General features: G+C 33.7%; 1 protein-coding gene across 5 annotated transcripts in view; it reads right to left on the bottom strand.

The window, feature by feature from the left end:
* Positions 1-27,371, bottom strand: part of PPFIA2 (PTPRF interacting protein alpha 2) — a 104,987-nt gene that overhangs the window by 2,204 nt on the left and 75,412 nt on the right. For 2 of the 5 annotated variants that reach the window (XM_008065547.1, XM_008065548.1), the window contains 6 exons: positions 17,144-17,337; positions 12,860-12,957; positions 8,323-8,498; positions 7,389-7,457; positions 2,787-2,946; positions 1,515-1,606 (listed from right to left, as the gene is read on the bottom strand). In XM_008065547.1, the coding sequence (XP_008063738.1) occupies positions 1,548-1,606; positions 2,787-2,946; positions 7,389-7,457; positions 8,323-8,498; positions 12,860-12,957; positions 17,144-17,337 (756 nt within the window). In that variant the 3' untranslated portion in view covers positions 1,515-1,547. Of the gene's footprint in view, positions 1-1,514; positions 1,607-2,291; positions 2,947-7,388; positions 7,458-8,322; positions 8,499-12,859; positions 12,958-17,143; positions 17,338-18,889; positions 18,920-20,126; positions 20,190-27,371 lie in introns of those variants that run through there. The other 3 variants (XM_021716273.1, XM_008065546.1, XM_021716274.1) reach the window with 3 other exon arrangements.

Genomic DNA, 27,371 nt, shown 5'->3' with positions numbered 1-27,371 from the left:
GAAACAGGTAAATAGTATGCTCTGAATTATTTTCAATAACATAAATGTTAACATTTCACCAAAATAAAAATTGAGTTGTCTTAGATTTGACTTATTGTACATAAATACTGTTATCCCATTTTGTAGTAAAAACTAGGAAATATGAATTAGAATGCCATGCACAGTAAACTGATTGCAAATAGAGTTATTCTACTCATTAGTCAAGAGCTAAGAAGCAAGCACTATTCAACATATTAAATAGTCATTTGTAAATTAGTGGAGTGTTCAGTTCCTGAGGAAATTATCATATTATGTGTAGAATGTATTATCAACAGTATTTTGGAAAGTCTCTTATTTAGTCAAATTATTATATAATTTAAATCGTGTCTAATTAGATGCCCAATTGCATACTGTAATTAAATTTATAATGTTAGGGTTGTACATTCCGAAATTAAATCTCTGATCTGAATGTTTTTGTTTTATCAGTTTCAAATAGTGACCCAAATAAGACAGCATATCAGCTCCCATATTAGACCCAAAAGGCCAACAATAAATTATGTGGAGCTTTTAGTTCAAGGCAATGAATAAACAGCACAAGGCAAGCTGTTCTTCCATCTATAACTGCTTCCTCTTCTTATCCCTCTGCACACATTTAGTTCTAAATATTGCTCTTTTAAGTATTTTTTTTCAAAATATTAATTTATTGAAAATGGCAAGATATTTTGGCAAAGCATAGTTTTAGATTTAAAAAGTTATGAACATTTGACACTTACAAATCTAGGAAACCACAGTTTTACGAATAAGACCGTTTTCAGTAAAACCCCATTTTTATATAGATTTGAGAGTAGCTTTCATTTATTAGTATTTCTCTAAATACAAATGCCTGGTATCTTATGGTTACATAACAAGATTGTGTACCAATCCTATTCTCCATTCTTACAAAATAATTTTATTTTGTTCCTATGGTATAAGTCTCAAATACTTAAAATTCATATTTGTTTTTAACAATATGGATCAAATTGAATTAAAAAGTACTAGAAGTTCACATTTTTCAGTTTTTACTTTTGTCTTCAATATGAAACAACCGCTAAATCATTTTCCTATGTGCTACTATTTGATTCTGAGAAGTTGTTTAAATCACTGTCTACCTTGGTTTCCTTATATAAAATATACACTCAAAAATATGTGATTTTTAAGTGTCAAATTCTTATCAATAAAATGCTATGTGAATCAATATGAGATGGTAACTAAAAAGTAGAAAGCAGTGTGGTAGCAACCCATCAATATGTAATAGAGTGACAAGTCTCCGACAGACAGACCTTAAACCATAGCAGACAGATGGTTATGGGAAATATTAGATTAAAAGGTACAATATAAAGATTCCTTCCCTCCCCCATAGTAATTCAAAAGGGTCATCTCACCTCTGTACTGCTAGGCCATACCAAAGAGTATAGTGTATATTTACTAGTCTATGTAGGTTCCAGTTTTTTGTTGCTGTTGGTTTGCTTTTGGTCAGCCAAAGGGAAACTACTCACAGCAGGTCAGTGCTGCCTCCTTTGAGTGGCTTGTCAACATGAGTATGTGCGAACAGTGGAGTTGTCTAACCTCTGCAGTCTTGATGAAGCAACTGCAAATGGAGAAAAGGGCTTTAGAGGGATTTGGATGATTGAGTACAAGATTTCAGATGAGAAAGATTTATTTTCTCTGCACAAAGGGATTCTAAACATATTCATAGACCTTCTTTCTCAGATACAAGCCACTCATATTCCTCTTCTCTAGATCAGGCTACTAATGAAAATTTATCTCAGTGTAATTCAGCTGAGCTTTCCAATTATGTATTCCTCCTTAGATGAAATCAGTAACAAGAAGAGCTCCCCAAAGTGCTTCTGTTTTTGATGTGAAGATTGCTCTTAAAGAATTCATTGTGGGGGATACTTTTTCCCTCCAAGTATTGAAGAACTTCTATACTAACTTTAATCGTGTCAAATCCCTCATGAATTTTGCTTACATGTTGCACAATATTAGCAGGTTATAAGAAATGCAAATCAAAGATCACAGTTTATGTTGGAATTAATTTTAAGAGTCATAGTAGCTATGTGATCAGCTTAAAATATCTAGGCGATCATCTTAAAAATAATTGAGATTATTTTTATTTAATGCTTCCCAAACAAAAAATAATGTTGTGACTACTACTTCAAAGGTGTCTGTCCTCCAGAATGGTGGTTTTCTTTTGAAAAGTATGTGACACAAAGTCTAATGTCCACAGAAAGAAATTACTGTTGGGTTCATGTTTGTTTAATCCTCATGGTTGTGCCTGTTTATTTAAGGCCTTCTGTCTTGGTCAGAGGTTAAAAAAAAGTATATGATGAGTTTGGATTACTAAGATGACATATAAAACTTGCAGTATTTAAACATGTAAGGTGACAGTGGAGTTAATTTCTATTTGCTAAGCACCTTTACTCCCAATCCAACCTCTAACTCAAACAAAGTATTTATTTTGGGAATAGACATCTAAAGAAACACAAATATGCAGTTGTTTATTGTTACTCCTAGATGTGGACATTAGTAAATTGTTCTTTAGGGATGTTATAAATTATTTTGAAAATGTGAATAAAGTGCCATGAGTTCATGCATTAGCAGTTTACAAAGAAGTCTGGTTTTTGATGGAAGCAAAGTAAATTTCAAGCAGAGCAAACCAACTAAAGAAAATAATCAATTCCAGAAAGCTATGCAAAGTCAGAGAATGTATACTATCTTTTGTTAAACAAGCCTTTTACTTTATATGCAGCAATGCAAAACTACTATACCATCCGTTGTCATTTTCCTTGACTGCCCAGATGTTGTGGTTAACCTAAATCCAGCTGGTAGTGTTTCTGAGGACCCAGGCATCATGCTGATTCCATGTACTTCACGAGGAGGAAACTGCCTTCTCCAGGTTGAGCCACGTCGAAAGTTCTTGTCATCACTCTGCCAGTATAGAGTTATAATTTGATGTTACAAAAGCAAGTAAACTAGTCCAGGTGCTTAAGGCCTGTGCATAGAAATATGTAACATACTGTATTATTTATACTAGTCTGACATGTACACACATGGAATCTTACATTTTTTCTAGAGAGATCCATGAATTCAAAATGAGAATGTAGGATATTGATACAGAAATGTACTCATAAATTTTTTTATGTGATTTTAGATCTAAGGTTTGACATTTATACAGTAAGCATCTTTGAAAACCTAAAATAAAATATCTAAGTTTTTCCAAAAGGAATACTGGATATTTGTTATAATTTATGCCAACTGGTTTTTGCTACGAGATAATACACTTAATTGAATCAGTTGTGGAGTAGACATTTGACTCAGACACTTGAATGATGTCATTTTTATGTACACAAAACACAACAGAGATATATGTTGTGGGGAAATCTATATTTGAGATGATGTGGCTAATATGGGATACTATAGCCCATAATATGCGTAAGAAAATTGTGGTATATATAATGATGGAATATTATGCAGCCATAAAAAAGGACAAAATTATGGACTTCGCAGCAACTTGGATGGATTTAGAGTCTACTATACTTAGTGATCTATCACAGAAACAACTGAGTACCACATGTTCTCACTCAGAAATGGATATTGAACATTTAACATAATACTACAAGAAAGTGATTGGCAGTAGCGGGATACTATAGGGTGGGTGGGAGGAGCAGGTGGGGGCACATAACATCAATAATGGTTCCTCATACCAAACCAGGAGAAGTGAAGACCAGTGGGAAGCCCAGATTTCACCTGTGTGTTGACCACTTATATACCTAATCCTGAATTATACCCCTCATCTTTAAAATATAAAAAAAAAATCGAAAAAATAAACTCAATGTGTGATTTGTAAAATTTCAGGTGATACAGAATGATATAGTCTGGATTGTTGTCCCTCCAAATCTCATGTTGAAATGTAATCCCCCAGGGTTGCAGGTGGGGCTAGGGAGAGGCGTTTGGGTCATGGGGCAGATCTCTCATGAATGGTCTGGTGTCTTTGTGGTAATAAATGAGCTTCACTCTATTAGTTCATGCAACAGCCAGTTTTTTTTGTTTTTTTTTTTTTTTTTGAGTTGGAGTCTCACTCTGTCACCCAGACTGGAGTGCAGTGGCCGCTCCCGGCCACCGCAGCCTCGACTTGCTGGGCTCCGGCGATCCTTCCGCCTCAGCCTTCCAAGTAGCCAGAATTACAGGCATGCGCTACCACGCCCGGCTGATTTTTTGATTTATTGTGGAGATGAGGTCTCACTGCCCAGGCGGGTCTCGAACCCGCGGGCTCAGGCAATCCACTCACCTCAGCCTCCCAAAGGCGTGGGATTACAGGCTGAGCCACCGAGCCCGGCAAGCCAGTTGTTTTAAAGAACCCAGTATTCCTCCTCCCTTTCTCTTGCTTTCACTTTTGCCATGTGACATGACTTCTCCCTCTTCATGTCTGCCTTCTACCTTCTGCCATAACTGAAAACCTCCTGGAGCCTCACTGGCGGCCCAGAAGTTATTGGTGCCACGCAGAGCTGAGAGCTAAATAAAACTCTTTTTAAAATTAAGTTACTCAGCCTCAGGTATTTCTTAATAGCAATGCAAAATAGACTAATACACAGAATTAACTTGTAATTTGTTGAAAAACCTGTGCAGCCAGTACACCATCCTTTCAGTAAGAACATGTGCACATAATGTAACTCTGATTACATTATACTAATGTAATGCCGCCTGTTATGTCTGTTATGAAATAATCTCTTTCCTTTCTGTATACATACAAAATACAATTATTTTCCTCTAAATTGGTAATGAACAACATGTAATTTTGCAACTAGCATATACTTTGTATCTAGTTCTCAGGACAATATTAATCATCCCACATATATCTGGTCTTCTCATCTCACTAAGTTTCTCACCTAGAGAGTGACTATCTACCCTGAAGTTTTAACCAAGTATGTGTTGTTTACCCTAATATCTCATTTGACTTCATTTTGACATACAGAATAATAGGATATTCAGCTCAAATTATCATTGTTATAAGTGAATATAAGTTTATAGTGATAAATCTCCCTCATAGATGACTAAATTAATTGTCATTTAAAGTGAATCAGAGAAAAATAAAATCATTTATATATAATTACATATATCCACTGTTAAAATCCCTATCATTCATGTCTAAATTTTGTTTCGATTTGGTAGCTGTTTTGCAGGTTAAGAGATACCTGCTACTATTCTCAGCTGCTGTGTTTTACATTGCTCTTGACCTCCAAATGCTTATACATATAGAAAGAAACAGAATTTCACAATTGCAGACTTTTTTGATTCCTGGAGAAGTTATTACAGTATGCATAAATAGTCTTCACTTCTACAAAACACTACATTATACTATAAGGCTATACAGCTCCCATAGTGTCTGAGGCAAGAGCTTAAAAACAAGCCAATTAATGGAAAATTTGAATGACGATTCCTTCCTATTGCTCTTTTGACATATTTTGACTGTGAAACAACAGGAACGATATGCAACAACATCATAGGGGTAAAGTTTCCATTAGCTAGGGTTAAAAGACAGTAAATGAAGTCAAGATCTATCAAAGCACATCAATACTTCTCAGATTATTTCGGTGAATGTAATCAGCAAAGTTCCTGAAATAAGTCTACTCTGCTTCTCAGATAGTTTGACTATTTTTGCTCATGCTCAAAAAAAAAAAAGAATAAAAAAGACTATAGCATTTGAATGAAAAAATATATGTTGTGTTTTTTTTAAATAATAAAAAGAGGCAGCATATTTTAAAGGCAGATAATCACATCCCGTTTAATTGGCTCAATAGACTTTTCTGCTTGTTCATTACTATTGGGAAGCAACACTACAACCTATATAATAAGCTAGTGTTTCAACCTGGACAACTTCTGAAGGCGAATCTACATTTTAGAATGTACCAATATAACAAATCTTCAATCATTTTCCTTAAAATGTTTTTTCAACTTTTAAGTAAGAATAATCATATTTTTGTGTGTATGAGTTTATAAGGCTACCTTTTTGACACCACAACTTAGAATAAGGATTAAAAAGACTGTAAAACAACTTATCAGGCTGGATTTTAAAAAGATATTAATCAATCATTATTTTGATTGGACAGGAGTATGAATTTATCTGAAGTTAGCTGAGTTCAAGACTGTAGAGCTTACCTCTCTGTAATCTCCTTCACAAAAGACAGTGTGAGTTTTATAAGACCAGGATTATCTGTCCTGCCCATTTGAATATGGAATTATTGACCCATTTTAGGATTTGCTGAGTTCATTCAAAATTTTATTTTAAGCAGTTTTTTGTTATAGACAAGAAACACCCGCACTTTGCAATGGGATTATGCATCTCTGTATTTTCTACTTCCTACTCGGGTTTTCTCCACTTCTTCCAGTAAAGGACCTGTAATAAACTTGTCAGGACTGTTAAAGTGTCTATTAATCCACAGCATTTGCTGATATCCCTCGAATTCATTCATCTCAGGAGGGAACTTACATGTTTATTATTTTCTAAATGATTTAAATGTGCATATATTATGTATAGAGATTATTATATTCAATACAGCCTTCAAATCCTATGAGTGTTACAATGTTATTCATCTGCTTGTAAAGAAAACTCAGCATTGACATCTAAAATAATGAAATCTAATTTATCAAAAGTAAGTTTTCTTTCACATCAATATCATGCAATTTTCTGGGACGCCATCCTGATATTTAAGAGACAAACACATTCTTTATTAAAAAGCTGAATTTATCAATACTACTGTTTTAATAATTCTTTTTTTTAATGCTGTTCAATATTTCACAGTTACAGTCCTTAAAAAAGTTTCCTTTAAAATTACTGTTTAGTATTTCTAATTGCTGAAGTGAACATATTTATGATTTAATAAAGTTTTTTCCAAAATTAAATGAGTAATATAACTTAATATTTAAGAACAATCCTAGGGAAATCTCTAGATTCTACCCATAGAACAGGCTTATGATTAATTTCCAAGCATTATTTCTTTTTCTTTTTTTTTGAGTTGGAGTCTCACTCTGTCACCCAGACTGGAGTGCAGTGGCCGCTTCCAGCCACCGCAGCCTCAACCTGCTGGGCTCTGGCGATCCTTCCGCCTCAGCCTTCCAAGCAGCTGGAACTACAGGCGCGCGCTACCACGCCTGGCTAATTTTTGATTTATTGTAGAAAGGAGGTCTCATGAAGTTGCCCAGGCAGGTCTCGAACCCACGGGCTCAGGCAATCCTCTTAACTCGGCTTCCCAAAGTGCAGGATTACTGGCTGAGCCACTGAGCCCGGCCGTATTATTTCTTAAAAACAAGGATGTTACATTCTTTTTCTTATGCTTTCTAAGATCCCCTTTGAATGCTAGGCAAGCACTTACTTCATCCAGTCGCCTTTCAGTTCCCAGGGCCAAGAGGTTATTGTATTCCCTTTCAAGAATCTGCCTTGCCTGTTGACATCAAATTATAGTTAGCATCACTGAAATAACATTATATTTTAAAAATTATATGAATTATATTTATCTGAGAATGCATAACAATGTTTTTATTTATGGGTTTTAATTTCTTTTAGTATTCCATGTTTTTACTCCATGAAGTTATTGTAAATTTTTGCCACAAATATAAAGAACAATTTTCTTTTGTCTGTACATAATAGAGAGCTGATCTTGCAAAAATGAGGCCAAGATGCTTTGATCTCACTGTATTACTTTATTCCAGTTGAGTATTTGATATGAACTTTAAAATGTGTAAAAAAAAAAAATTGAAGTTGGATGCCAGATTTTTATCAAATCTATGCAGGTAATTCTTAAACCTGGCCAATGATCATCATTTGGGGACAGTTTAGACAATAAAGATTCATGTGCCATATCTATTGATATCTGGTTTCTTAGGACTATGATGTAGATTATAAGTTTTATTTTTAATTTGTTAGGAACTATAGTGATTCAAATAATTATACAGAGTTGGGAATCACAAGCATATCCAATGCTAAATGTCTGTAAAATTCAGACATGTAAATGAAAATGACTGCCTCCCAGAGAGGCAGAGACTGAAGGCCATCTGTCAGGGATTTTATTTTGTGGAATCTAGCATTCAGGTGGGAGATTGGGCCACATAACCTCTATTTCCCTTTCTGTTTAATTTTATGATTTTGTTTTGGTTGGAAATCTAGTAGCTTAAAATTAAAACCCTAGTGACATGTTTCAAAGGTTGAGATAACTTTCATTAATAATCATGAGTACACAGCCGATTTTTTTTCCTAAAAGTTTAGTTTATCATTATAAACCAGAACTTATACAGCAAAAAGAGACTTGCCTGGGTGTTCTGTGTCGGAATCTGTAATAATAAAGCTAAGCTGCTGTAGTCAAAGTTCTCATCCAAGGCTATCAGTGAGCCATGCACACCGCTCTCAAGAATATTATTTGCATATTCTCGAAGTCCAATCGCTTGTATCCAGCGAATAACTCGATCATTGCTCCACACCAACACATCTAGGAAAAGAGAAGCGTTATTTCAGGCTGCAGTCATTTGCTTAATGGAACCACTGGCTGAAATGAGCCATAGTTATCAGGCCAGGTCACATCTGTGCTGAGTTATCTACTCTCTAACGCACCTGGTTCCCTTCTGTTCTAATAACCTTTTCTATCTTAGGTCTAGAAAAAAAGTTATTTTCAGAGTATTTGTTATAATAAAATGACAGCACTTCCGAAACAAGGAACGGTCTCAGTGTTTCTTGTTTTCTCATACTAGAACCCTAGGGGGTCCAGCTGAAATTCAACATTCTTACCACCAGATGGAGACATTCCTAATTTATGCCTGGATAGCTCGTCAGTAAACAGCACAGTGCGATTCTAATGTCTTTTATCAGAAGAGTTTATTAACCACTACTTAAATAATGCATATAGAATAGAAGATACTTTTTAAAAAACCTGGAGTAATAAGTAAGAGCATAACCTAAATAATCTAGAATAATTCTTGGCTTACTATTGACAATTCATTATTTTCCAATCACATACTAATGCAAAATTCAGGCACTCAGTAAAAAGTTACAAGTTGTTTCTGCTTTTTTTAAAACAATATTTTATTGAGGTAAAAAGCACTTTTGTTTTTACTTTCTAAAAATGAATCCTTTAGAGAATAATGTATTGTGCTCCTTTTTTTTTTTTAGACAAAAACAAATTAAGGTATATTTTATCATTTATTTCCTGTCACTTATTCCCATTATGAGCTGGCAGGATGTTGTATAAAAACTAGTAAAGTAATCAGAAGAATTAGAATAGTCCATAGAAAAGAAATAATTTTAAGAAACTTAAGAGAATATGAGAAAAAATTAAAAATTTGTTCCTACTTGTAAAAAGGGAAATGAAATTATAATTACTATTAAAGTAAAGGGAAGTTTTCCTTCTAATTTTTTTCTTTCTGAATAAAACACTATTTTCAGAAAAAAATTATAAAAATATTCTTCAACTTCAGCTGTTTATTTTCCCTCATTTCAATTATCTGCAATATCAGGGTAGTGGGCTTGAGGAGAGAATATGATTATATTGTCTAAGTTTTTCAAGACCATTATTAATTTGTGCTAATATAGTTATTTATAAACAACTTAGGTTTTCTTGGGCATAACATTATAACAATAAAGTAATAGTGCAGTCCCACCAGGTCCCCTCATGCACCTTCTCAGTCATTACCCTCACACCAACAGTATCTAATATTCTCACTATTCTCCTTACAGATTAACCTTGCCTGATTTTCTCTATGGGATTCACCTTTGCGTTGGCAAATAGCAGTGACTTGTTCATTTTCATTGCTATTTAGTATTCCAGTACATGATTATGTCACAATGTATCCAGTCTACTTTCATTGTCTCCCTGGGTTAATTCTGAAGTGTAGCTTTACCTGAGTTTTCATTAGCTTGTTCCTTTGAGTCTTGGGCTCTCAGAAAATGGGATGTGAGTTGGCTGGTATTATATTTTGACTGTATTATCAGCTGCTGTTGGCAGGAACTGATTCCTTATAGGTTACCCTACACTTGAATTTTGAAAGCTAGGCAGGTACTTATGGTTGACAACAATAGTTCTTCACCTAATTCTAATAAATTCAACATCTTTCTAAACCAATGGGAAAATACTATCATCAAAAAAAACAGCAAACATTACCCCGTTTTCTTTGCGCTAGATCGATTTGTGAGTAGGAACCATCTTTTTTCCCCGAGTTAAATTGAAATTTTGATAGTCTGTGATATATTATGTATGAATCATATTTCTGTAAATGTATGCCCATCAAAAATTTTATTGTCACACCTATATTTAAGAGTGATCAAATATGTAAAATAATGTATTTATGATGTGAGGGCAAATCAATTTTTTTTTCTTCAGAGCAACAATATATCCCTTTTCTTTCATTTTGTAAATCAGACAACCCTTTCTATGAATAAGCTTCTAAAGTAAAATATATGCCCTGACTTAAAAGCTTTGTAAGAATTATCTGGACATAAACAATAAGTGACTAGAGATCAGTGTTGATTGTTTCCTAGCAACAAACTAAATGTCAGTATATTCTTGATATTCACATGGTCTTCTCACTTCAGAAACCTATTCTTTAAGGTCAAGGTTAATTAACACTTCAGATAATAATATAGACCCCTTGTCAAAGGTGAGTTATTCTGGCAAATGTCATCAGATCAGTCATAGGAAATGGGGGCTATTTATGATCACACTCACAGCTGACTTGTCACATGGAATTGTTTGTAAATCATGGCAGTTTTTGTTTTGTTTTGTTTTGTTTTCAGGCCTACACTCTAACCAGCAATTGCCAAATGCTAATATGTTGGTGTAGGGCCAAATAGGTAATTCCTTTTCTTTAGATCTATCATTTGTACATGAAACATTTCATCTGGTGAGCCTCGGCATAATAAAATCTAATTGCAAAAGAAAAAAAGCTTCAAAAAAAAAAAAAAAGCTAGAAAGTTCTATCCCATGACTAAAATCTATGTGTGCTAAAACATCCTTTGTTTGGTCAAACTTACTTCTGGGATCTGACTTTGATCCATTAGTTCCCAAATTTCAATTCAACTGACCAACAATGCACTGAAAACAACCTGCAATTTACCAGGACCCTAAAATAAAGTGAAATCAAACAACTCAATTTTGACAATAGGAAAACACTTTCTTGCTCCTAAGTAGTGAGTCAGATGAAGTGTTACAAGAAATCCATTGTGTATGTCTACTCAACAATGAACCATATATAGGAAAATATTTTAACCAATCCCTTTCATTTGCATTCAAGCCTATTCTAGTCGAACTAATGTAGTTTCCAAGAACTGCCAAAGTAAAGGTAACTTCTGGCATTGTTTATCACATATGAAAATTATAGAAGCCTAAGGCAGGTGATCTTAAATAAATAGAACAGTGCTCAACTTTAATTCTGGGAACTGGGGGTAACATATAATACATACTATTTTCTTATCTAAAGTAAGCTCTAAAAGAAGTAAAGATGAAAATACTTATGCCAAACTTTGAACAATTGATGTAATGTACAAATACCCACTGAATTTGATACAATGCTTGCACATGTCAACTCTTGGGCAACAGGAAATGAAAAAATAACTGATAAATATTTTTACATTTGAACTTTTTCTTAAAAATTTTGGTTATGTTTTCCCCAATAGGCATTTTTCTTCTCTAAACAACAAAAGTGGATCGATTGATTTTATCGAAAAAAAGACCTACACATTATCTTAAGTGAAACAACTCAGAAGCAGAAAGTCAAATGACATGTGTTCTAACTTACAAGTGAGAGTTTAGTAATGTGTGCACATGAACAATGAATGCAGAATAACAGACACTGGAGACTTGGAAGAGTGGGGGAGTAGGAGGGGGGTGAGGAATGAGAAATTACTTAATGGGTATAATGCACGTTATTGGATGATGGACATGGTGAAAGCATGGACATGGTGAAAGCATATTACACCATGATGTAATATATCCATGTAAGAAAACTGCACTTGTATCACTTAAGTTTATGCCACAAAAGACCTATATCTTATATCTAACAATGTATTTTTTCCTTTGTATTTTGTTAACAACAAAAATAACAAAAAAATACAATGATTTCTAACAAGAATAGGATCTAACATATTCCTCTTTTAAAACTATTATTTCCCCTGTATATTTATGTACTTCTCAACATTTAGATGGTTAATTATTAAATATGGTACTTTTCAAATAAACCTGAAATATGGAGTGTGTTACCTTATTATTCAAATAAAATACTTTGGATAGATAATAGTTGTAGCAACTAACAATGCCTCTAAAATTATTTCTAGCTAAAATTATTAATAAACTAGTATAGTTTATAGGGGAAAATCCTTATATCATTTCTACATAAAATCCCTTTGCACTTTCTTTAACTATATGGAACTAAAAAAAATAAAATTGGGGGGCACTAAAAAAAAATTCAAATGACATAAACCCAAAGATGAACTGCCATAAATATGGTATACCATGTTTCTCTCAATCATAATGAGAATTTTCCATGAAAAGTTTGTCAAAAATATCTACATGGAAACATCTTTAGTACAAGCAGAATGTATAATTAATAGATTCAGAGTAACAAATCTTACTTCAAAAGCTCAAGAAAGAGCCCCAAATGAGATAGTCACCCTATAATATGGTAGTACCTTTTTCTGTATTTTAATTTTAAAAGTAATGGAAAATAAAGTATGGCACTTCTAGCCAAATACTTATGCTACCTAGTCATCAATGTAACACATGTACACATATTTGGTTCATATAAGTGAAAGCTAAAAACACCCCAGAGAAAATGCATTTCATATGAAAGAAAGACATATTACCTTTTATTTCATGTTGGCTTGCTTCCCTTCTTCTTTCTAGTTCTTTTCTATCATAATTCAACCTCTTTAAGCACATAATTCCATACTGTAAACTTGTTCTGTTATTTTTTTTTTTTGGAAAGAAAACACATTGAATTCACTCAGCAGGTGAGGAAAGTTACTGGACTCGTCATAGTCAACACTATGCACTGCTTACTATGGCAACAGGTTAATAAATTAGATTTGAAATTAAATCCTTCAGTTGATGAAAGATACACTTAAAATTATATTATTCTAAACACAAAATGACCTAAAGGATAGAAAAAATATTTTCAAAATAAGAAAACCAGTGTTTTGAAATAATCATGGGTTGTGCTGCTCATCTATAAAGTCTTTGTCTTCCATTTATTCCTACATTATGTGCAGACAAATTAATATTTTATTCACTTAAAAAGAATTCAAACTTTTCATTGTGGAGACAATAAGGAATTTATAAGAAATGGCTACCCTCTCAAATCATTCTATGAAAACGATAACTGCGCATGCATGTTTATTGCAGTATTATTCACAACAGAAAAAACATGGAATCAACCATGCTGTCCATCGAAAGAGGACTGGATAAAAAAAATGTGGTATATATGTATGATGGAATATTACACAACCATAAAGAAGGGCAAAATTATGAACTTTGCAGCAACTTGGATGAACTTTGCAGCAACTTGGATGAACTTAGAGGAAACAAAGAACTGAGTACCACATGTTCTCATTCATAAGCAGACCTTGACAACTATCGTAATACTATAAGAGAGGGATTGGCAGTAGTGGGAAACTACCAGGGGAGGGGGCGCCATACTTCATCAATATGTACTAGGAGAAGATTTTCTTCTCAAAATTTTCCCAGTATTTTTTTCCAGTATTTCCCTAACTTATAAAACTTATAACCACATATTTGGGTAGAGTTGAAACAACAAATATTTATTGGTCATAAAAAATTTTATAATATTAACACATATGCCTATCACACTGACAAACATGGAATTTTTTTAATTGGCAAAAAATAGACTGCATAATTAGCATTTGTATACCTAACCCTGAATTATACCCCACATATTTAAAATCAAAAATGTCAAAAAAAAAAGAAAGAAAGAAAAAGAAATGGACACCCTCTTCTTAAACTGGATGAGAAAGATAACATAAAACCAGGAGAAAGGTAACAGGATAGAGAACTGATACAAAGTTGAATAGCACATAACTCTTAGTGATACAGAAGCACGAAAAAGAACAAGTCAGCAGATACTGAATCTGTGTGTGAAAAGGATATTGTGAAAGAGCAGAAAACTGACTGATCCTTAAAGGATTAAGTAGCAGAAAAAGGATCATTAAGGAGAATGGAGCCTCATGAACATAGAATCGCAGATGAAATTTTAAAGTGTCGTGATAGCAAGACACACTGCCCAGAGCTGAAAATCCATGCTAAAAAGGACCACACTTACACATGGGAGGTGGGGGTATGTTAGGGAAAGCCTTGCATTTTGTATGAGTATGAAATATATCCAGGTAATAGAAAATTATTGGACTATTTTCAGAGGGGAAAGAAATGATAATACTTTTCTGTTCAAGGATGAATAATCTGGTAGCAAAATAGGGGATGAGAGAAATAAGTGATCCTAAGAGACAGGGAAACCACTTAAGGGGTCATTGCTGCCAAAATAAGGACATCAGCTGTGAACTTGAAAAGAAAATCCAGAAAACAGAGATGTTCAGAAGGAGGAGATAAGAAAACTAATGAAACTAGATGTGGAAGTGTTTGGTAGGAAAAAATAATCTCTAGGTTTCAAGAGCAAAGATCATTGACTGTCAGTGGGTTCTTAAGTGTTTAGGAACATACACAAATTTAGACACACGCACAGGTCAGGCCATGCTTAAGTGTCGGATGTATTTCTGAGTCCTGCCTTTTCATAAAAACTATGTTGAGTCATATATTTTAGAATCAGAAAAAGATGGAAAGAAAACTGCATTAGGTAGATGTTGTGGGGTTAATTATGTTCCCTTAAAATATATATGTTGAAGTTCTAACCCTCAGCACCTCAGAATGTACTGGATATAGGGCCTTAAAGAGATAATTAAGTTAAATGAGGCCATCAGGGTGGGTCTTAATCCAAACTGACTAGTGTCATTGTAAGAAGAAGATTTTTGGGCACACAGAGACACTAGGAATGAGCATTCACAGAAGAGAAAACATGTAAGAACACAGAGAGAAAGTGGCCATTGGCAAGTCAAGAAGGCCTCGAAAGAAATTAGACGGCCTTGATCTTGACTTGATATAAAAGTCAGACCTCCTTGATGTTGACTTCTTAATCTCAAGCTTCTAGCATCCAGAACTGTGAGGAAAAAAAAGTTTCTGTTGTTTAAGTTACACAGTCTGTGGTCTTTTGTTTGGACATTCCCAGCAAGTGAATTCAGTATGATACCGAATAATACTGATATAAAGGACATCTTAAATATTAGGCAGCTTGAAATTAAGCCAAGGGTTCTTGGCTAATTTCTGCCAAGTTTTACATGAAATACGAAATTGTACTATAAAGAGGATATAATATTCTGGCAATGTCTGTTAGATGGAAAACTAGGCTAAAACGATTCAACATGCCATCAGAAATTACCTGTTTTAAGTCAGAGATTAGCATAACATAAAAATGAAGCTTGTATAGTGACAGAATAAGAATGCTGCCACTTGAGTAATTTTTATTGGTTTTAAAAATACTTTACCATTATCAGAATTATTTTTATCAAAATAGTAAAGCGTACTAAAAGTTGATCTAATAAAGAATGGGAAAATCGAACCCAAGTGCGTTGTAAAAAATTATTTTAAAAGTCTAATGCAACCAAATGAAATTTGAAGGCCTAAGCTTCAGTGACAGACAACTCACTCACTGCCTCACACTATATACACTAAAGGGCAATTGAGAGTGTTACAAAATTGTGTTTTATGGTGAGAAGAAATCACCTCCCTGATGTCTACACCTGTGTTAATTAGAAAACTACACACTCAACAGACAAAATATTATTCTTCTATCACATAATTATGATATTAAAAAATAAGAAAACTTATCTAAAATTTTCTTCAGCCAAGTTAAATGTCTTTAATTTCTTCAACCTTTCTATTGGACTTTTACTACTTTATCACAATATGATATTATAAATGAATACAGTTTCTTTTGTTATCACACAACATGATAGCAGTTGTGTGGTCCCTGACAATAAATACAATCTAAATATGCCTTGTCATTAAACAAAACTGAGATTCTTGGGTCAACTATAAATTCCTTATTTTTTTTTTTACATAAATGACTATTATAAATTCTCCATCCAGCATTTTATTAGATTTTTTAACTGTCATATTTATCTTTACCAAATTAATTCAACAGTGTCAACAACTGCATTAGAATTCAAAACATCTTCATGAGTTGGAATGAAAAGCCCTGATTATTATCTATTTATCCTAATTTTATTCATCAGCATATTTAATTTTATATCATCTTTATTTGACCCACTAATTAAATGTTGGACAGGAAAGGACCAAACAGAGTTTTTTAACCAAAATCATCTAAGTTTATGCTTGTTAATTTATTATATAATAATCAACTATGTATAAAAAACCAAAATCCAACTGACATTTTTCAGTCTGTTATAACAAGCCCTTTTCTTCCTGCTAAATAGTAAACAAGTTGAAAAAAGAGACATTTTATTCATCTATGTATGTCCTCACAGCTGTCTAACAACCCACTCTTTTTTTAATGAAAATTAAAACACAAATAAGCAAGAGCACTACAAGATTTATATAAAAATAAAAAGCACAAATATGTCCTAGGAGAAGACGTTCTTCTCAAAATTTTTTCTAGTATTTCCCTACATTATAAAATTTACAACCACATATTTGAGTAGAGTTGAAACTACAAAAATTTATTTATTGTTCATAAATAATTTTATAATATTAACACATATACCTATCACACTGTCAAACATGGAATTTTTTTAAGTAAGCAAAAAATAGACTTATGCTCTATGAGTAGAATTATGTGCACATTAGTTCCTTAAACTTTGGGCACATAATATTCATATAGCTTTACATGAGATAGTCCCTGAAGTTTGCTGCACAAAAATATCTTCAGTAGATGTACACAGATATTTTAAATAGCATATATTTTCTATCACCTAAGTACCCATTTTTGTTTTAGTAAAGTATGTTATATATTATTTCCTTTTCATTAATCTTTGGCCAAAAACTCCCCCAAAACAAAAACCTACCGATGGAAACTATCCACCATTTTTAAATGCACACGGAGATCTTTTTTTGTTAGATGATCTAACATTCTTGCATCTACCAAGCATTCCATAAAGTAGCTTCTGTACTGAGGTAATCCCAAGCTGGGAAGCCATTCATTTCCAATCCACTCGTGGTTCATATCTCCATAAGCCAGGGTCTGTAGAAAAACCGGACACTAAAATTGTTTTATAGCAGTCAAGTTTCTTAACCAATAAAATGAGATGGTAATTGGGGACTATTCCCTATTATTATAACTGATATTTAATTAATATGATGCATGGAAACAAAGCAGACATGATATTCAGACTGTAAGTATGTGATTTGATACAAAATGGAACTTTGTATACATTTATCAAAGTATTTGCCTATTGAAAATGGTTGACTATTTGCTTTGTATTATCAAAAGGAACTACATTTTGTTCAAATATGTATTTTGCTAAAAAAAAAGAAGTTACAATTAGAAGTATAATACAAATTCTGAGCTTTAAGATTCTGTTTTTATGTTGATAGGCTTATTTTATTTGTGTATCTGTCGGCTCTACTATTTTTCTCTTATCAATGCTACTATTGCCATTGCTACAGTGAAATGGAAAACCTTGATGTGAAATAGGAACCTCAGTAGATAGAAAAGGAGGGACAGAATTTTGAAGCGTTATATTAACTTGTTACCTAGCAAAGCAGGTAGCCAGCTTTCCATAAAAATCATAAAAAGAATTAAAATATTCTTCTAGAAATCAGTCAATATAGACTTTATACTTGAAACAGGGCATGATCAAAAACTAAGATAGATAATCTAATTCTTTAATATAACAATATGAACTGTTATTGCCAAATACTGTTCAAATCAGCTAAAATGAAATTCAAAGCAACCATTACCACTAAAACAATTATTACCAAAAAAACCTCTTAACTCTATTTCCCAGAATTCTTGTTAGTTCCTTATCATGCCTTAAATTCACAATCCTAATTATAAAATGTTTTTCTAGTGAAAGCATAGGTGGGCCTCTTCTTCTGTGTGTTCTTAGGATTTATAAAAATTTTTACCAAAATCAAAATGTAATACAACCCAAAGTTACTGCATCTTTAAATATAAGCCCTACTATAACTACCAAAATTTTTCTTGTATTGAAAGATTTGAATCACACTGACTTTAACACACATTTATTTATTCTTTCAGTTAGCAACGTATGGAACTGTTCCAAAAACTGCACAGCTTCCATGCAAACATATATGTTTGTTCCAAGCGCAGATGTTTATCTAACATGGCCATTTATAAATGGAAGCGACTCTGATTGGTCTGCAATGTTGACACTCATAACTTCAACCCCAACTCATATACCTTCCATTATTAACTCATGGTATGTGGAACTCCAAATAAGACTTTTCTTTCTTTTTATTCCTCCCTTGGATCACCTTGAATGATTCCTGATTAAATATATTAAGGTGTGATTTCAGAGAAATTTAAGTTATAGATCATTCTTTTGGGGAAGAAAGAAAATTGCCCTTTTAAAAGAGGTCAAGTATGAAATGCTAATCATTTTATTTATAATATAGAGCTATTTAAGAAGTAGGTAAAATATTAAACATAATGTAGGTTTATGTATATATATCAGCTTATATTGAGCTAAGTGAAAGTTTATTATATGATATTATAGTTTTTAAATTTATAGCCTGATAGCCTACCAAATAAATGATATTAATTATCTTAAAGCATATGAATTTCCTACCTGGGCCCAGCTTCCTTCCTCAGATTCTTTCTGTGTTAGCAGCAGGAAATGATTAATAAAGCAGGGTAAATACAAGTTAATTTCAAATGAATACAGTACAATTTTTCAGGCAAAAGCAAAATTGTTATACAAAGTGTTAATTATTATGACTCAAATTGATAAATACATAGTTTCTTACTCAGATCCACAGTGATCAAGTACATAGTTTTCAATTAATTATAATTTACATTTTAAATTCATGTGTTTACAAACATTTGATTTGGCTGTTCCTAATATTTTCTAATACTTAAAAATGTATAATTTTCCTCATGTAATGTGTTATATTAAAAAATTTCTGATTACATATGTGTATATAAATATATATATAAAAATATACATATGTTGGAGAAATTTTATATAAAGTAAATTAGTGAAGTGAGAAAAAACTGTATTTCTCCAATAAAGCTTTGTGGTAATTAAATAGATTTCAGTAACAGCCATTACAACAAACAAGACAAAAACCAAGTACAACACAACCAAACTAAAGATGAAATTATTACACAACATTGACATTTTTATCGATCATAAACTTGTAGATAATTTTAAAGTAGGAATAAAACTGAAAGGACATTAAATTTAAAAGAAGTTGCTAAAGATAAAATATATACTATGTACAACTTCATTCCCTTTACATGAAAAATGACTATATATGACATCATATTTTAAAAAGTGACGACTAGAGGGTCCCCATGGAATTCTTTAAAACTGGGCTCTGAATACCACATTAACATGACCCCCCCCTCCTTTTTTCCTGTCAAGCTCTGTACCTGAGACAAGAAACTACATGATTATATTAATAATGAGTATTCTTTACCAATTTAATTTGATTGGTCAATTCTATTACCAATTTAATTTGATTTGGAAACCTGTTTTCTTTGTGAACATGCCCAATACTAAGTGATATTTGTTACCCCAAATTTCCAATATTGCAAAATGAATATATAAGTTGTATTAAATTATTGTTTCACATTGGCATATTATAAACTCTTAATAAATTAACCACGTTATGACAATTCAATACTTTCATTTAAAAATATCAAGCGAGTATAGTAAAATAAATCTGTGAAAAAAGATATCTTTGCATAGAGCTATATAAACACTCCCTATTACTCTGGTCTACAGTAAGCAAATTAGTTTTTTCACCCAAATAGTAGCAAAATAATTTTGCTTCACGTTCAACAAAGCCATAAAGACTAACCGTTTTTGCTGGAGCTGCAAGATTTTCCATTTCTTCGTGAGTCACCCAAACGTTGCCTGAAGGCTAGTGAGAAGGCCCAGAGGGAAGCAGTGGATTCCATGGGAGGGAAGCAGTGGTAGAGAAGAAAGGCAGCACTTGTGTGAGTTAACAGTACCACAGCAACACCCAGTGCCCTGCCTCTACAGTGAGCACCAGGGAGACAGCATGGCTTGTTTGCTCTGAGCTCTTTTTCTCTTCCACCCAAAAAGATTAAATAGAAAGAGGAGTGGTATAAAGCTCAGGGGTGAAAGGTAGATTTATAATGATACTTCTGATTATTAATCAGAAAAAGGGCATGGTCAACATTTGTAGTACAAAAGCATGTGGCTAGAAAATCCATTTTTGTAACAATGGAGGACTATTTATATTTGATGCGTAGAAGAATGTAATTTTATTATTTTTCTTCTGTAAATGATGGCGTATGTTCTATGTTGCATTATTACCAAAATTCCTTTCACATAATTTTGATTCTTCAGTGTTCTTGGGAGGAGAAAATTGGTGGTCAAATACAAAGCCAGAAGCACCTATCTGAAAGTCAGCATTAACGTTTCTCAAATTTCTTTTTTTTTTCTTTTGCAATTCAGTAAATATGTTGTGCTCCTGTACTCTTACAGATGAAAAAGATGCCATTTCTGATTTAATCAAAGGTATTTGTCACCCTTACCAAATACTGTCAAATTACAAAACCTATATACTTCCTAGTTCTTCGTTCTTATAAAGAGAAATTTTCTGTCTAGCAATCACTATTCTATTATAAAGTTCCATTAGCATTCTAAACAAAGCACCGCTTGATAGTGTTCTGTACACTTAATAACGTACAACTTCTAAAGCAAAGCCCATTTAGTAATATACAGATCAGGCATAACATAGATGGTACTGGCTACCTGGAAGCAGTTGTCATCAAACTCCTCCATGTATTTATGAACATTGCACACTTGCTTGAGCACATCAATAGAATTTACTTGCTATGTATTATCTACCACTTGTTTTGGGATGGGTCCAGTTTTAAAGAATTTCAAGCAGTAAAGTTGTTATCCAGATACCATAAGTTATCTCCACAATTCATTTTTGCCTTTTCACCATTCTCTTAATATTATGTTAAACTTTCCCTGTGTTATAATAATATAATTCAATATAATTTAATATGTAACTATATGTAAGCTAAATTGATTAGTATACTTTGATATATGTGAAATCTCATATGTTCATTTATAAACAGTCATGCAACGAAAATGACCTTTCAGTCAACAATTAACTGCATATACAACATCAGTTCCATAAGAGCATAATGAAGTTGAAAAATCCGTATCATTTAGTGATGTCATAGCCATTGTGATGCAAAGTATTACTCACTGCCTGCTCTGTATATCACTAAGTGGGCTTGGGTTTAGAAGTTATGCATTATTAAGCCTATAGAACTAATATCAAGGAGTATTTTATTCAGAAAGTAAATGGAACTTTATAATAGAATAGTGCTTGCTAGAGAGAAACTTTCTTTTCATGCTATATTCTTCTTTATAATGGTATTGGATACTGTGAAGAATTAGGAAATATATAGGTGTCATGTTTGTGGTGATGCTGTTGAAAACAGACTTACTAGTTGACAGTTGTATAAAAGTATAGCACATACAATTATGTACAGCCCATAATACTTAACTATGATAATAAATGACTATGTTACTGATTTGTGTACTTACTATTCTATACTTTTATCATTATTTTACAGTGTACTCATTCTATGTGTAAAAATAAAAACAAAAAAGTTAACTGTAAAACAGCCTTAGGAACGTTCCTCAGGTGGTGTTCCAGAAGAAGGCATTGTTATCATAGGATCTGACAGTTCTTGTGTCTTATAGCCCCTGAAAACCTTCCAGAGGGACAAGATGCAGAGGTGGAAGACAGTGATATTGATGATCTATAAGCTTACAGAATAAGGATATAAAGAAAGAAAATATTTTTGTTCAACTGTAAAATGTGTTTGTGTTTTAAGTTATGTGTTATTTCAAAAAAGTCAAACGTTTGTTAAAATAAAGTTTGAAAAGTAAAAATATTACAGTAAGTAAGGCTGATTTATTATTGAAGAAAAAAATTTTAAATAAATTTAGTGTAGCCTAAGTGTTTATAAGTCTATAGTGCTTATAGAATCCACAGTAGTGTGCAGTAATATCCTGGGCCTTCACATTCACTTACCACTGATTCACACAGAGCAACTTGGAATTCTGCAAGCTCCATTCATGGTAAGTGTACTATTCAACTGTACCTATTTTTATCTTTACACCATATTTTTACTGTAACTTTCCTATGTTTAGATATACAAATACTTATCACTGTGTTGAAATTGCCTACAGTATTCACTACAGTAATAGGCTGTACCGGTTTGAATCCTAAGAGCCTAGACATAGAGCCTAGGTGTGTAGTGGCTATATCACCTAGGTTTATGTAAGTACCCTGTGATGTTCTCACAGTGATAAAATGGTCTCGTGACACATTTATCAGAATATATCCCAGCCATTAAACAATGTATGACAGTATAAATATTTGAGTGACAAAGGCAGTTGGGTAATAAAAATTCATATAAGTAAATTATATGGGCAAAAAATTCCAAAGGCTAGGCATCCTTCACATCTATCTATACCTATATCTATATCTATATCTATATCTATATCTATATCTATATCTATATCTATATCTATATCTATATCTATATCTATATCTATATATCTATAATTCTTCTACCACATTTTGAATTTGGAGTATGAAGGAATTTCTTCCTATAAGATAATTCTGTGCACATCTATAAAATGAATTTAGAATACAAAACCCATCCATGTTATTCAAAGCCCCTCCCCTCTACTCCCAGCTTCTAAGAATGATGCTCTATAAACAAAGTTGCATATGAATATATAAAACACTAAATCACTTGGAAGAAATTGATTGTATTGACTTGATGAATGAACTATGCCAAAAATAACTACACTCATCTGTCACATTCCTTCTATATCCAGTGATTATGGTGCTTTCCTTGAGTGACTGTATTGTTTGTTCAAAGTCAGTTTCAGTGGTGAGAGGACATTCATTTAAGCCACTCAAATGGTTTAAGCTTGAAAGACAGTGTAAAATTAATTTTACACTGATTCCTGTGGCTTCTACTTTGATTCTGAATCCAAATGATGAAGATCATACTCCTTCTATAAGAAACTTCCCAGCCGAGCTCGGTGGCTCAGCCTGTAATTCCGCACTTTGGGAGGCTGAGGTGAGTGGATTGCCTGAGCCCGTGGGTTTGAGACCCACCTGGGCAACTTGGCGAGACCTCATCTCTACAATAAATAAAAAAATCAGCCAGGCGTGGTAGCGCGCGCCTGTAGTTGCTACTTGGAAGGCTGAGGCGGAAGGATCGCCGGAGCCCAGCAGGTCGAGGCTGCAGTGGCCGGGAGCGGCCACTGTACTCCAGTCTGGGCGGCAGACAGAGACTCCAACTCAAAAAAAAAAAAAAAAAAAAGAAAGAAAGAAAAAAGAAAAGAAACTTCCCATATTATCTCATACTTGAATAGATACATGCAAAAATCTCTTTCCTAGATATCTTTAATTCTGTGTTTGCTAGTCTGTCACACTATATTCTGGGTTGGGGAAGATGCTGGAAGCTATTGTTTTATTTGTATTTTTGCATGCAGTATGAATATATATCCAGGGCAATTTTCTAAAGTATGGTTGGCAACTTCCAGAAGTTGTATGGTAATCATTTGCTTTTGATGTGTGGCTGTACTTATAAGAAGCATTACCTCAACCCTATGGTCTTGAAAAGTAACCCATGAAATAGCTTCTACACAACCCAATCAAGTAGATACTAGTTGAGGTTTTTAATGAGATTGTTTTATAAGTAAGTCCATATGTAGTAAGTCAATTATTCAATTCAATTGCTTTCTTTTCACCACCAGTTTGGGGAAGAAAGTTTCCTCTGGTTAAGTAATGAAGAAATAATCTAGAGCATGAGTTTGAAAGAAGAGCATCCCTAATAAAATAGCTAGACTGAGAGGCTTTGAGCATCCAAAGGGCATGAGCTGCCATGGAGCTGGGGATAAAGAGAGGGCAAAACATAGGCTGGAAAAGGACACACATCATATAACTTAGTTGTGGTTCTCTAAGAGACCCTAAAATCGTCTACACACTGACTTTGGCAGTCTGTGCTGCAACCTTCCAATAATGTCTGAACTGAAAAAACCAACAAAGCAGTCATTCGTTGTGGCTAATATCTGAGTCTAACAGGTGATTTATAAAATTTTAAGTATAATTGCCAAATTATAAACAGGGGGGCTTGAGATATAGCAGTACCTAAACCTCTCTAAATTTCAAATTCCACATCTCTTTAATGGGACTAAAAGGAGAGGCTTCATACTAGAAAAAAAATATTGAAAAGTTTACACTATGTCAGAATATGTTAAAATGCAGGAATGAAACCAGGATGAGGCAAGTGAGGTCTCAAGAGGCTAAATGTAAGGAAGCACTCACATCTAGGGTCCTGCAAGTGCAGGGTGGGCACCTCACAATGAGAGCCTCCTTCAGTTTTGTGCTTGTGATGACTCGCTTGCCTCCCCTTAATCCAGACTGAATACAATATTTTGAAAGTGTTATCGAAAGGAACGGAGAAGAAAATCTAAAGGATATCAAGAACTAAAGTACTTCCCTTAAATCATTCCAGAAAGAGTTATGATAGAAAAATAAATATTAAAATAATCTTAAGAAATAACTCATGAAAATTAATTTAGGGAGAAATAATTAGTTTTCTGGCTGTCAGAGATACAGAAGAAGTAAAGCAGCCAGACCTCAGAATAATCCCATTATCTTACCTAGTTCAAAGTAACTTTTGTTACTATTTAGGTCATTTTGAAGTATTTTGTTTTTTGCTTTAAAATTGAATTACAAAATAGTAACTCAAAGTTTACTTTTCACATTCAAATGGCATGGATTCACATTTCTCCCTTGTCTGAATTTTTGTTTCTTATTATAAGAGAAATCTGTCTCATTATAATAAGACTGGCATTTATACAATTATATCTCACCCTATTTTCAGAAATGGTTGAGGCTGAATAGGTAACAGCGGAAAGAGAAACCAAAACAGACTGAAACAATGCTGTAAAGAAGAAGGGAACAGAACGAGTGCAGGAAGTAGAAACAGGAAAATGGACTATTAGGAGCACAGATTCTGGGCAAAACAGCGTGGGAGTGTGACCTTAGATGAGTCACGTTACTTCTCTCCATCATTTTTCCCCATCTGTAGCCAGGTGTAATAAAGGTTCCTATCTCACAGCATGGTTATGAGGTTTCAATTCGTTATGTAAAGCACATATAACAGTGCCTAATAGTAAGCACCCCCGTGATACTGGCTATTACTTTAATTTTATTAGAAATTCTGTTAAGCAACCTCTACTCAAGCAAACCTTTAATTTAATAAATATTCTGTGTTTTCCCTGTACACTGTGCTAACACCGATTTTATGCCTTGTATTTCTGCTCAAACTTGTTGAATTATATGTGTACCAAAGTTCATTTTATTTGTTTCAAATTCATTTGGTTCCCTTGCACTTGCTTTTTACAAATTTTAATTAGGCAATTAAAAAAATCTCATAAAGCAAAATATAAAAGAAATTTGGCTCATATATAAACACTGAGTTGAATTATTTGAAAAGACCAGAGAAAAGCACATCTTAAAACAAACTATCCCAGCCTGGATAACATAGCGAGACCTCGTTTCTACCAAAAAAAAAAAAAAAAAAAAAAAAAATTAGCCAGGTGTGGTGGTGTATGCCCGTAGCCCCAGGTATTCAGGAGGCTGAGGAAGGTGAATCTCTTCAGCCCAGGAGGCCACTGCACTCCAGACTTGGCAACAGAGTGAGACCCTGATTCAACAACAACAATAACTATTAATGAAACAGAACTTCATCAAAGTCTGGGGAAGTGATTTTAAATGGCCAGAAGAACTCTTCACACTAACTTTATGAGCTATCTTGAAGTCATCACTTTAAAAAGAAACTCAAGCTGGGCTCAGTGGCTCAGCCTGTAATCCCGTACCTTTGGGAGGCTGAGGTGAGTGGATTGCCTAAGCCTGCGGGTTCGAGACCCGCCTGGGCAACTTGGCGAGACCTCATCTCTACAATAAATCAAAATGAACTGGGTGTGATAGCGCGTGCCTGTAGTTCCAGCTACTCGGAAGGCCAAGGAGGAAGGATCGCTGGAGCCCAGCAGGTCGAGGCTGCAGTGGCCAGGAGTGGCCACTGCACTCCAGTCTGGGTGACAGAGTGAGACTCCAACTCAAAAAGAAATTCAAACTAGAAAACTAAATGCTTTATGGACAAGATTATCAAAGAAAGATATTGTGAAACTGCAGACATTAGAAACATACTCAAAGAAAAGTTCTAGGTGCTTCACCTAAATTTGCAAAGGCTTGAACATTGACAGAATGTTCTCAATATATTTAAAATATTTACTAATTTTTACGAAATCCTTCTTCAGCCTTTTTTTTTTTTTTTTTTTTTTTTTGAGTTGGTGTCTCACTCTGTTGCCCAGGCTGGAGGCACAATTGTAGCTCACTGCAGTCTAGACCTCCTGGACTCAGGCGATCATTGCACCTCAGCCTCCCACATAGCTGGGAATACAGGCACATGATACTAGGCTCAGATAATTTTTTAATTATTATTATTTTGTAGAGATGTGATCTTGCTATGTTTTTCCTAGGCTGGTCTCAAAATCCTCGGATCAAGCAATCCTTCCACCTCAGCTTCCCAAAGTGCTGGGATTACAGGTGTGAGCCACCGTATCCATCTCAACAATTTTAATTAAAACAATTTTAATTAATGTTGCCATTCCTAGCCCATTAGGTAAAAGGTTTTCTATAGTAATCGTATCTTGGAAAAATGAAACAGAAAGGTGGAGAATTAGGGCTGCCATCAAGGAAATAACAAATGTGACTTTCAAATTTTCCTTTTGGTGATCCAGCCCATTTTATCTAGATAAGAAAGGAGTTATAATAAAACAGAAGTTCTAACCTTTTTTTTTTTTAAGATCAACTACCAGCCGGGCTCGGTGGCTCAGCCTGTAATCCCGCGCCTTTGGGAGGTTGAGGTGAGTGGATTGCCTGAGCCCGCGGGTTCGAGACTGCCTGGGCAGCGAGACCTCATCTTTACAATAAATCAAAAAATCAGCCAGACATGGT

The sequence above is a fragment of the Carlito syrichta genome, unplaced genomic scaffold (genome assembly GCF_000164805.1).
Source record: "Carlito syrichta isolate Samal-C Ts95f unplaced genomic scaffold, Tarsius_syrichta-2.0.1 Scaffold308653, whole genome shotgun sequence".
Taxonomy (NCBI): Eukaryota; Metazoa; Chordata; class Mammalia; order Primates; family Tarsiidae; genus Carlito; species Carlito syrichta.
Note: the sequence above shows the minus strand (reverse complement) of the source record. Positions and strands in the feature narration are given on the sequence as shown.